Source organism: Pezoporus flaviventris, unplaced genomic scaffold (genome assembly GCF_033815535.1).
Source record: "Pezoporus flaviventris isolate CSIRO_AGI_PZ_B2104156 unplaced genomic scaffold, CSIRO_AGI_Pfla_v1 ptg000002l, whole genome shotgun sequence".
Lineage (NCBI taxonomy): Eukaryota > Metazoa > Chordata > Aves > Psittaciformes > Psittacidae > Pezoporus > Pezoporus flaviventris.
This window is the reverse complement of record NW_026892550.1, coordinates 72,343,591-72,356,012: the sequence shown is the minus strand read 5'-3', so window position 1 is coordinate 72,356,012 and position 12,422 is coordinate 72,343,591. Positions and strand designations below refer to the sequence as shown.

Below are 12,422 nucleotides of genomic sequence, written 5' to 3'. Positions count from 1 at the left end.
ATGGGGACAGATTCATGCTGTTTCTTATAGCTGCCACCTTCTTAGCAGTGCCCAGGTGTTCAGTAGGGTGCAAAACCTTGAAATTAACACCCTTAAAGGATATATAATAACTTTTTTAGCTTCTAAAGGCAGACCTTTAATTGCTGACCTTTAATTGTTTACTGTAATTCAATATGGAATACTGTGGGAACAGGGATGAACAGGACAGCTGCCATCACTCCTTCATAAAGCCCTGCTGAGACCCCTTTCACCACACCGGACAAGACCGATAAGCCTCTTTTAAACCACCAGCCACCAACATTTCCCTCAGTACAGCGGTTTTGGATCCAAGGGGGGGTGTCCTACGGAGGGGCGGGCCCAACCATCAAAGATCGCCTCTCCGGGACATCCGACCCGTTACTAATCCCCGGGGGGGCCTGTCGCCACCCTCCTACCCACCTATGCCGGGCGAGCACGCTGGACCGGGCCCATGAACCCCGTCACAGCCACCGCTCTCTCCTTCCCGCGTTCGAAACTTCCCGCCGCCGCCGCGTAACGTCACCACGCGACCAGAAGGGAGAAGGAAACCACGTGACGTCGAACGCACGGTGAGCGCTGCCGAGGGGCATTTCCTCGCTGCGGGGTATTGGTGTGTCGTATTGGGACTGACGGTGACAGGGCAGGGCCCGGAGCATTCAGCGGCAGCTCGGTGTCCTCTGCGGTGACGTCGGCCTGGCTTGGCGACAGGTCGGTGGTGGGCGGCGAGGGGGGGCAACCAGTCGCGGCGGCGGCGGCGGCGGTGTGTGATAGCGGCGCGGGTAGGGGGCGCTGCTGCACTCCCTTGCCTCTCTCTCTCTTCGCCGTTGCGCGCATGCTTCATGCAGCCGTTGGGCTGAGGGGAGTGCACATCCTGTCCGGGCAGCATCCCAAACGGGTAACCGCCATTCGTGCCCCGTATTGCCCTGCTTCGGCCTCTCTTGCAACGGTTCTCCACATCCTGTTCCCCGTGCCCATCTCCTTGAGCCTCTTTCCGTCCTGATGCCGACGTGTGTGGCCACTTCCCGGCGGGGTTTTAAGGGCTGCTGTCCCTTAGCGTCACCCTGGGGATCTGTGGTGACTTTGCCTTCCGGTGAAGGTGGTGGCTGGGGTGCATTCACACGGGGTCAAGACCTGGTATCTTATGTTGGGGAGAGGGACATGTCCCGTGTCACATGGTGAATGGATGACTTTGAGATAAGGTGCTGGAGTGGGACTCTTCATCAGGGACTGTAGTGGTAGGACAAGGGGTGATGGGTTCAAACTGAAACGGGGAAAGTTCAGGTTAGATATAAGGAAGAAGTTCTTCCCTGTGAGGGTGGTGAGGCCCTGGCACAGGTTGCCCAGAGAAGCTGTGGCTGCCCTATCTGACAGTGTTCAAGGCTAGGTTGGATGGGGCTCGGAGCAGCTCGATCTAGTGGAAGGTGTCCCTGCCCATGGCAGGGGATTGGAACTGGATGATCTTTAAGGTCCCTTCCAACCCAAACCATTCTGTGATGTGTGTGCTTGCTTCACTCTTATGCCCGCTAGGTCCATGAGCGGTTGCAGTAGCAGGGCTGAAACCTGCAGAGGTCAGTATCCGTGCAGCTGGCCGCCTCAGAACCGGGATTTAGGCAGTTGTTAGGCTGGCAAAGATGAAGTTTGAGGCTAGAAAAATCTGTTTCACATTGTGTGTTGCCCCTTTGTTTGAATGACAGATGAGATATTTTCCCGTGACTGTGCAGCTCCTAACAGGGCAGCACAATGTCTTGCTTCTGTAGCTGCCTCTGTCCTGCTCCCAAGTGCTTATTCCCCCTGCTTCCCTTCATCAGCTCTGCAGCTTATTCAGCTCCTTTATGAGTTGATTTACCCCCTCACCCAGCAGGGAAGGACCAAAAAGTAGCAGCTTCTCAGCTCTGCATTGAACTGGCTGTACCAGAGGGTGAGATCCTCTGAGGGAGGACTGTGTAGCAACTCGAATGAGAGCTGTGCTGCTTTTTGAGTGTCAGTGAGCTGTTCATGTAGCTGAATCCATGTAACCATAGTTCTGTGCTGCGGGCCTGCATCTTATTAAAAATCCATTTGTGATGACAGAGGAAGGAGTAAACACAGCAGGACTGGCACAGGAGCAGGAGGTTCTTTGTTTTTAGGTTGAGAAAATTGCTTTGGTCTCCATGAATTGCCCTTTTTCAGCTTGCTTTCTGTAGAGTGAGGTTACAAGGCAGGGTAGGAATTTCAAACTGCTGCAGGTCTAGCTGTGTGTATGTTAGAGTAAGAATACCCCACATGGATTACAGATTGTGTCTGCAAGTAATTTCAGGTTTGCTGAACATTTGCATTTATTTTGGAGTGAATGGACAGAGGAGCAAGCACACTGCCTGTACAGAAACACTTTCATAGTACAGAAAACATCTTGAATGGTTCTTTTTCCTCCCCTTCCCCCTATTTTTCTATTTAAAATTCCCAAAGCAAGCAAGCATTTGCATCAGTGCTTAATATAAAAGAATAAAGGATATTTTATAACTGGACCCCTGTTTATTCCAGACCCTGGGTTACAGTCAATTTGATTATGTTTTTCTAGATTTTTATAACAACAGCAGTTTGCTTGGGAACTTGGCTGTGTACAGGTTAGCACCAACATATATATTTGCCTTTTAGAGAGTATAGATAAGTTACTATGGATCTCTGTGTCCGTATATTACTTTGATTTACATTATCTTTCCTTTCTTAGAGTCCCCCCAGATTAATTGTCCTTTCTTTTCCTGGTTTCGCTTTTGCATGTGATTCTATTTCATTTGAGGGAAGATAAGAGGTAGTAGTTGGCTTGCTTTAACAGGGAAATATTTGGACTCTGCTTTTGCTTGCTGCTGATTATAATTATTTATCAGAACAGTGCTTGCAGCTGTGAGGCCAGCAGCGTAAGAGCTGACAAGTCCAAACAGCAGGCTTTCTCATGCCTTGGCATTGCAGCTTTCACTGGTGAGTTGAAGTTTGCACTACTACATGTAAGGTTGTGTACAGATTCTAATTATAGGTTCATGGGTGACATTTGCTCTGACTCTTATTTCCAAACTCCTCCAAAGTGATTTTCTCTAAGCTACACTCCTAAAGCGATTAGCACAAAACAGAGGGGGGGAGGGGAAGAGAGAGAGGAGGGAGCACAGAACGCAGCTTGCAGCAATTTGTTTTTAAGCTTGAATGACAACCTCCCTCCTGGGAATGAAGACCCAAGGCTGAGGGACTCAAAACTCTCAGATGCCTTCTTAAAATCAAGTTTTGCTGTACATAGGCCACGTTCATTATGTGTCACTGAAGTCATTTAATACTGTTCAGACACTAAGAGTATCTCATAATTATGTTTTACTGTTAATGGTGCAACTTACTATACCCCTCAGCTAAGTAGTATATTGTTCTCATGATTATTAATAGAAATACCTTGCTCAAGGGCTTGGGTGGAGCTCGAACTTGTACTTCAGTTGGGATTTTTACTTGGTTTATCTTTCCAAGGTGATTGTTAACCTTTGGCTATCTGGAGTGGTCACTGCAGGGGGAGAAACTGATAGCCGGCTAAGGTAGCCTCATTTGCACAATAATTTGAAGACCATTTCCATTTTTGTCATCCTGTTGTAGAGGTGGGCTTCCTCTCTGACTACTCCCCTTTCCTTCTACAGTGCTTTGGCAGAGAGCTGAGAAGGCTTTCGTATGGTGATTGCTACATTAATTACTTTAATTTTGGTGTGAATTTGATTTTCAAAAAGCTGTCTGCTTTTGGCAGTGACGCTTTGTTTTGCTGGTGTAAAATGATGCGTTGTGATGACTGGCAGTTTTCAAGGAGAGAAGGCTAGCTACAGCGAACTGAAATGTGAACAAAAAAAAATCATTAGATGCATTAAAAAGATCTTATATTTTTCAAGGTAAATCTCTACATTTAAGTTGCTTCCCTCTAGTTAATCCCTAATTTCTAGGGGCCTGATTCTGAGGTTGTGTCAGAACTTGTTTTGCTGTTAGAATCAGTGTTAGCTGGTAAAAAAACCCTGGCCAAAGAAAGGGGAAATGTCTAAGTGTAGCACATACTGATTGCCATGGGGACTTGCAAGTAGGAATGTGTTAGAACATATTCACAGACAGGACTGGATGATGTTTTAATTCCTGATCTTTGTTAGGCCTTGGCAACTGGCAGTGAGTGGTTTACAGTGTTGGCATAACAAAGACAATTTTTAAACCCAAACCTTTTTATTACCAGCCCTGCCATGTGTTCATATATTGCATTATGTAAATTATATATAATTTATCTTGTATTTATTTAGAAGGATTAATAGATGTTTCTCATTTGGAGGTTGTACCATCAGTTTTTGTAGCAAGCTGTTCAGCTGCTGTATGCATGTCAGTGTAACCTATTTGTAACCACTGGATTTATGATACATGCGCACTGAGCATGGTCCTTGGGTCAGCCTTTTCAGGAGTCTTCTATATAATCCACCTTTTATTTTTCTTTCCTTTTTTGCCTTCTACAGAAATTTCTGAAGTGTGTAGTGCTCTGGGGCTTTTTGTGTTCTTTCTAATGGTCTGTACAGGGAGCAGAGAACAAATTATTTCTGTCTTCTTTTCAAGTCTAATAAAATCATGTTTATTCTGAGGGAAATGTTGTGCTGCTTGGATTTACTTTTTGTAAGCTCTGTTTAGCAAGAAGCTTGCTTTTCTTGTAACAGGGAAGTTATATATTAAAACGCAAACACACCTTGTGACCTGCATGAGTACTTTAAAGAAGTAACTCATTTACTCTGCTCTTGTGAGACCTCACCTGGAATATTGTGTGCAGTTCTGGTGTCCTCAACATAAAAAGGACGTGGAACTGTTGGAACAAGTCCAGAGAAGGGCCATGAGGATGATCAAGGGACTGGAACACCTCCCATATGAAGATAGGCTGAGAAAGTTGGGACTGTTCAGCCTGGAGAAGAGAAGGCTGCGTGGAGACCTCATAGCAGCCTTCCAGTATCTGAAGGGGGCCTATAGGGATGCTGGGGAGGGACTCTTCATTCGGGACTGTAGTGATAGGACAGGGGTAACGGGTTAAAACTTAAACAGGGGAAGTTTGGATTGGATATAAGGAGGAAATTCTTTCCTGTTAGGTGGTGAGGCACTGGAATAGGTTGCCTAGGGAGGTTGTGAATGCTCCATCCCTGGCAGTGTTCAAGACCAGGTTGAAAGAGGCTTTGGGTGATATGGTTTAGTGTGAGGTGTCCCTGCCCATGGCAGGGGGCTTGGAACTAGATGATCTTAAGGTCCTTTCCAACCCTAACTATTCTATGATTCTATTTGTGTATGTATATATACATAATATATGCATGAGTCAGCTGTGTGTGCTTGCACTCCAGAAAGCTAACCATATACTGGGCTGCATCAAAAGGAGCGTGACCAGCAGGTTGAAGGAGGTGATCCTGCCCCTCTGCTCCCATGTGACCCCACTTGGAGCACTGTGTGCAATTCTGGTGTCCTCAAGATAAGAAGGACATGGAGCTGTTGGAGTAAGTCCAGAGGAGGCCACAAGGATGATCAGAGGCTGGAGCACCTCCTGTATGAAGACAGAAAATTTGAGCTGTTCAGCCTGGAGAAGAGAAGCTGTGTGGAGATCTCATAGCAGCCTTCCAGTATCTGAAGGGGGGCCTACAAGGGTGCTGGAGAGGGACTCTCCATCAGGGACTGTAGTGATTGGAGAAGGGGTGATGGGTTCAAACCGAAACAGGGGAAGTTCTTCCCTGTGAGGGTTGTGAGACACTGGTACAGGTTGCCCAAAGAAGTGGTGAATGCTTGTCCTGGGTTCAGCAGTAGCAATCATTTTTCTCCTTCTTAGTAGCTGGTGCAGTGCTGTGTTTTCGACTTTAGTCTTGGAACGATGCTGATAACACACAAATGATTTTAGTTGCCTAAGTGATGCTTACTCCGATCAAGGACTTTCTGAGTCTCATGCTCTGCCAGGGAGGAGGGGAAGCCAGGAGGAAGCAGAGACAGGACACCTGACTCAAACTAGCCAAAGGTTTATTCACTACCACAGCATGTCATGCCCAGTATATAAACTGGGGGGAGTCCCCCGGAAGGCCCAGATCGCTGCTCAGGTCGGGCTGGGTATTGATTAGCATGTGGTGAGCAATTGTATTCTCTCCCCTTTTATTTATCTTATCATTATTGGTAGTAGCAGTAGTAGTTTTGTATTATACCTTAGTTACTGGACTGTTCTTATCACAACCTCTTTACATTCTTTCGATTCTCCTCCCCATGCCTCTGGGAGTGTGGGGGGAGGAAGAAGGGGGAGGAGTGAATGAGCAGCTGCATGGTTCTGAGTTATGGGCTGATAGAGCATGACAGTGCTCTGTCCCTGGCAATATTCAAGGCCAGGTTGGACAGAGTCTTCGGTGACAGGGTATAGTGCGAGGCATCCCTGGCCATAGCAAGGGGTTATGCTTATATATATATAATATTTAAGAGTGCTGTTTGTCTGTAACTTGCAACATCATTTGGAACTGTGAATCCCATGACTGGTGCTGGCATTCAAAACCTGCTGTTGGCAATTTGATGGTGAGGGCAGGCTGTTCCTAAGGCGTTCAGAAACAAATCATAAATTAAAAACCTGCAGTTTGGTACCAACTTGCCTCCAGTGGATCTCTGTGCTAAAGGGCACTACTAGCTTCCATGAGACATGAGTTCTAGCTTATTCTTCACCTCATATTTATTGTGCAACCTAATTTTCCTCATCTTCTTGTATGCTTCGTATTTTTGTACGGTGCAAATTATGAATGGCAGATAGTCTCACAGGGGATGCGTGAAGTTTTTCATGCCTGCTAAACCAAGGATGTTTCCTGCTTGAAATAAGTCTATTTTGATGTTTCTCAAAGGTCACATTTAACTTCCAGTTGGCAGAATGACAGGAATGGAGACTGAAACAGCGAGAAACAAAGCTGTGGAGGAAGAAAGCACTGAACAGAAGAAAGAGAGAGAGAAAAGGAAGAGATCAAGGGTTAAACAGGTGCTCGCAGATATAGCAAAACAAGTGGATTTCTGGTTTGGGGATGTCAATCTCCACAAAGACAGGTTTCTCCGAGAGCAAATAGAGAAGTCCAGAGATGGCTGTAAGTTTATATTCACTATATTTCAGTGAACAGATTCTCAACTGTATTCCTGATGACAGTTACAAGTTATTTTGAGGTTGACATCTGCTCCTGGTGAAAGCAGTAGTTCCATGCTGGAAACCAGCAGTAGGATTAGTGGCTTGGGAGGCAAAGCTTGGTACCAGTTTTTAGAAATTGTATTTAGTGTTTGTCTTTCCTGTTCCTTTACTACCAGACCTAAGTTACAGGCATATGCGAAGGTAAAAATGACTGTTTGGGATACACAATTCCTTTTTTTTTTTTTTCCCCACCTCATGTGAGTTTGTGCAATTCTAAGAGTAAACAAACAAATACTGTTGGAGGTGCAGTACTTGACTTGTAGGGTAGATATATTTAGAAACTAAAATGCAATTTGGATTTTTGGTTAGATATAGATACTTCTTGTCATGTTTTCTGCACAAATTTTTGATGTGAGCAATTGTGTGTTTACATGTAAGGCTACTGTGGGATTTCTTTCCTTTAGACAATTTTTGATGTGGCTAATTTGACTTCAGAATTAGTTCAGTTCTGAAACTGGCAGTTTCTGAAGGAAGTAATTTACACTTTTGCTGCAGTGACTAGCAGCTTTTGCTTTAAAAAAACAGTATGTGTGGTAAATACAGTCTATCAAGTCTGATTGTTCTATTAACTGAATTCTGCCAGATGGACTAGAGCATGATACCTCTCTAAAAAGAGGTAGTCCTTCTCCATCAGAACAAACAAACAAACAAAAATTTCCAGACGTGTTTACTTATTTTTGTTTTCTTAAGGATATTTGAAGCGTGAATCATGAGTCCAGTTGCATTGTGTGTGAAGTGTAGCCTTCAAACTGCTTGCTGTAGTCTGCCATTGTATTGAACTTCAAGGCAACTTTAAATTAAAGGGCCCTCAGAGAAAAAAAAACTTAGCCTACATTTTCTAGAGATATTAGAGCTTGGGTGTCTTTACCTTTTTTTTTTTTTTCCTTATTAATAAGACTAGTACTGCATAATTTTCTGTCAAGGTTTTAGCAGCATGTCTCATTGCTATTGAAGTGCAAGCAGGGGCTTCTTTTAGAAGCCCGGGTTAAACACTTAATTGAGTACTTGAAGGAGAGGCATGTTTTCAATGTAAATTGGTTTAGTATTGCAAAGCTACATCAGAAAGGGGGTTTTCTTCCTTTCTTTTTGAAGACAATAGTTATCAGTGGGGAGGTAATAAAAGAACAAAATCCCTTTGATAAAGGTTGGCACAAAAGAAAATCAAATGATGGGTTTACTTGAAACTTTAATTTTGATGGTGAAAATTTTCTCCAAATCCTCAGCAGCAAGGTTATAGACTGCACTAAGTATTTGCAGATTGTTTTTAGTAGTGGAATCTTAATGTCAGATTACCCTGAGTTCATCATTGTACCTTATATTATGTGTAGATGTCGACATATCGCTTCTTGTTTCTTTCAACAAAATGAAAAAGTTGACGACTGATGGAAAATTGATAGCCCGAGCAGTTAAAAGTTCATCTGTTGTAGAGGTATTTCATATTTCATTCTTCAACATCTGCTGATGTTGCTGTAATGTAAAGTAGGCAATAGTCTGATGGAAATTGTTCATTTTTTGTTACTTTTAGTTGGATTTAGAAGGAACAAGGATCAGAAGACGCCAACCACTGGGTGAGCAACCAAAGGATGTGGATAGTCGTACAGTCTATGTGGTAAGGCTGCACTAAACTGTCTTGCTCTTAATTCATGAAGACTGCAAACCCCACTGTGTGTTGACTGTGACAATCTAATCGCATAGTAGCATTTACTGTATCAAAAGCCAAAAAAACCAACATAAAGCAGCCATAGTTTTACCAGAATTAGAAGGTAGTTTTGGGGGGGGGAACATCTTGGATATAGTACAAGAAACCTTTACCAAAAGTAAATATAATAGAAAATATGATAGAAAATATAAATATATAAATATAATAGAAAATATAGTAGCATTTGATTTGTGAGGAAGGGAAATATAGGTGTACTGAACTTGTACATTAACCCAACTCTGTAAGCCTTAACAAGTTTAATGTAGTAAATATTTTTATATTAGAAATGTTCTGTGTATTGGTGTTCTTGTCCGCATGGGTCTGGCCTGACTGCTGTGGCTTGTATGGTGTGTGGAAGGGAAATAAATTAAGCAAAGGCAAGTGAGTGCTGGCAGTGACTGTGTTGAGAAAGGGGTTAGTTTGGTACACCAATTGTTGTACCAGCTTAAATCATTTTAAATGCTGAGCAGAGAGCTGCTTCACATGCTAGTGAGGAAAGGTGCATTTCAGTTTAGCCATTACTGCTTTCACCAGGCTTTTCCAGTTCATTTCATTAGAGGAACAGCACTGGTAAGAAGAAATATTTACAAATGAGGTTGATGTAGTTGAAGCTTTATAGTTAAAACTGTCAATTTTATCAAACAGGATATGGCTGAGTTTTCAAGATAATCAGGGGCACTTTAGAAAGTATGATGTGCTTATGAAGTCTGTTACTACAAGTGCGGCTGGTTTTCTAACACAGGCATCTTCAGAATGTGCCTCAATGACCTAGTCATATTTTTAAGAGGCTTTTTTTTTTTTTTTTTAATCCTGTGGCTACCTTGATACTGAAACAGTATATTAATTTATATGAAAAAAGTTTGTGTTGCTGGAAAACCTGCACATCTCAACATGGTGGTTCAGATATGTCAGAGTGAAATGGCCGTTATAGTATTGTTGAGCCATTTCAGTGGCAGCATGGAAGGAGAGCTGATGGTTGAACTGTCACTGACTTAAAATCCTGTGCAATTTATTTTAATAGAGTTGAAACTAGCAGGCTTTAAAAAAAAAAAGAAAAAGCATCCCTGTGCCTCTAAAGAAACCTTTTGATGATTGAAGTTAATTTATGGGTATACCTGTAGCGGTTAGCAGCTGAACTAGTACTTTGAAGCAGACATCATGCTTTCCGTGATGGAGACACATAATCATGGCCAAAATGCCAGTCCATCCAGATAAAGAGAAGCCGGATTGCTCTGATCATTATGTTCTTTAACAAAAGCCCAGAAAAGGTTGTTAGTTCTTTAAATATTATGTGCTACTCATAGTATTGCCCTAATACGATTACAGGGCAATATGATTAATATGATTGCTAAATTTAATGAGATGCGTGCTCTATGCATAGCATAAGTACATAGCTAAATAGTTTTTTAATTTTAAGCTTTTCTGTAACACCAGAATAGGTAACTGATGTGTTTTGTAAATTACTGAATTTCTAGAGGATGAGGAACCTGCTCTTTATAGTGGAGTTATAGAAATGTTAAGCCATGTTAAATGACTGCTATGTAGCGGGGGCGGGGGGGAGCAGAAGCACAGAGAGTGTTGTAATAAAGTTACAGTTAAAGCCTCCATTGTGAAGGACTGTCTTCAACAGTAGTTAGTTTTCTGAATTTATGCAGGAAGCCGAAGCTTCATTTCTGAATTAAGAACTGAGACTTAAACATGTGTTTCTTTAAGGAACAGTAGCTTCATTACTTTGGGTTTTACAGTCTCATTTAATTGGGGGAAGTTTTCATTAAATTTCTCTGAAATAATCTCATGGTTAAAGCTTCAAGCAACTGGGTTTTCAACTTTATATTATAATGAATTATTTTTTTCATTATAAGTTTCATAGGCAGGCAAGTTTCATGCAAAAATAGTTTTCTACCTGAGTGTGATAAAGAATGTTTTCCTACAAGGAAAACCTTTTAGAGCAGTAACTCGCCATGAAAAAAAAAAGTATTGCAATGAAGAATTGCTGAGTCCCCGTTGTTTAGGCATAGAGTTGAGATTAGAGGTACAGAGTTTTCAGTTGGATCTACTTAGAAATTTGTATAACAGCATTTCTCTTTGATTGGTGAAGGGAAAGTTTAGGAACTGAGACATGATGTCTGCAAGCTGCTAAAATTGTTGCTGTATTGAGTTGATAGAAATAAAATCAGACAGTTCTATCATCCAAGAAGCTGACTGGAAGTTTCTGCTGCATCTGATCATGCAGGCAGTTAGTACTAATTACTAAGCTTTAAAATTTCAGCTACTACCAGGAATTTATCAGCTTGAGAGCTGGCTCTTTGCTGACCTACTAGAATTATCTGTTATGGAATTATGTTTGCTCAAAGGTCTCACTTTTGCATGGTGCAGATATACAGTTGCAGGTGAGGTCTTAGTATCTGTCACAGGAAAGAGAAACATCTGAATTAAGCATATAATCTAATTGTTATAGGTGTATGAATGATTAGAGATGCGTTTTCAGATCACTGGTTTTACTTACCTGAATACTGTAATCTCTCAAAACAAAAATATTACTGAAATAAAAGTTTGTCCACATTGTCATTTCATATTTAAATGTATTTTGTTGTGACAACTTCTTAATTAGAAGATGTAAACAATCTGATGCAATGGTAATATGGTAGTGAGAAAATGATAATTCTTTCCCTTTGTGTTTTTTAGGAGCTGCTTCCCAAAAATGTCAATCACAGTTGGATTGAGCGTGTGTTTGGGAAGTGTGGTAATGTAGTTTATGTCAGTATACCCAGGTATAAAACTAGTGGCGATCCAAAGGGATTTGCTTTTGTTGAATTTGAAACTAAAGAGCAAGCGGAGAAAGCTATTGAGGTGAGTAGTAGTGCCTCTGGTCTGCTCACATTCTTCCCAGTTGTCACTTTGTGCTATGAATGGAGTAGTTTTTTACAGGTCTACCTACTGGATTTTGGAGAAATTCCTAAAATAACATAATTTAAAAACTTACCAGGAGTTCAGTTCCTGTCTCCTAACCCCAGACCTCAGATCAGTTCCACTCTTTCTTAAAAGCGTAATTCTCTTCATAACCTGGAGACTCGGTGAAGCATAGTAAGTATTTTTTGGAATAATTTGGTTGACCACTCTTGGCATCTTTTAGTGAAATAAAGATTTCAGTGTAACAGTATAATTGGCTATTGATATCAGGCAAGCATGGTCGTACCTCATTTTCTGTACTTATGTGATTTTAAAGTTTAAAAACATTTATGCTTCAATAACACAATGGTAACATACATAAAGGTATCATGCTGTTGAATGTAAGGAAGCTCTGCACTTAAAAAGCAAACCAGAGCAAGAAAAACAACCCACAAAATGCACCACACCACTGAAAGAACATGAGAACGTGACTCCCACTGTAGTCATGAAAGACTGCATCTATCTTGCATGAATCTAGGGTTGCTGGTTGTGACTGGGATAGTCTTACGAAAAAAAAAAATAAGAATGGTTTGTGATTTTTTTTTTTTTTTTTTTTTT

General features: G+C 41.8%; 1 protein-coding gene across 7 annotated transcripts in view; it reads left to right on the top strand.

Annotated features, from left to right (window-relative positions):
• Window positions 1-539: 539 nt before the first annotated feature.
• The window catches only part of LARP7 (La ribonucleoprotein 7, transcriptional regulator), a 28,403-nt gene continuing 16,520 nt past the window's right edge, over window positions 540-12,422 (top strand). Inside the window, exons 1-7 of one of the 7 annotated variants that reach the window (XM_061443563.1) lie at window positions 543-726; window positions 2,883-2,973; window positions 3,502-3,626; window positions 6,903-7,118; window positions 8,545-8,645; window positions 8,742-8,825; window positions 11,601-11,765. In XM_061443563.1, the coding sequence (XP_061299547.1) occupies window positions 6,911-7,118; window positions 8,545-8,645; window positions 8,742-8,825; window positions 11,601-11,765 (558 nt within the window). In that variant the 5' untranslated portion in view covers window positions 543-726; window positions 2,883-2,973; window positions 3,502-3,626; window positions 6,903-6,910. Of the gene's footprint in view, window positions 727-2,882; window positions 2,974-3,501; window positions 3,627-6,884; window positions 7,119-8,544; window positions 8,646-8,741; window positions 8,826-11,600; window positions 11,766-12,422 lie in introns of those variants that run through there. The other 6 variants (XM_061443557.1, XM_061443547.1, XR_009741524.1 and 3 more) reach the window with 6 other exon arrangements.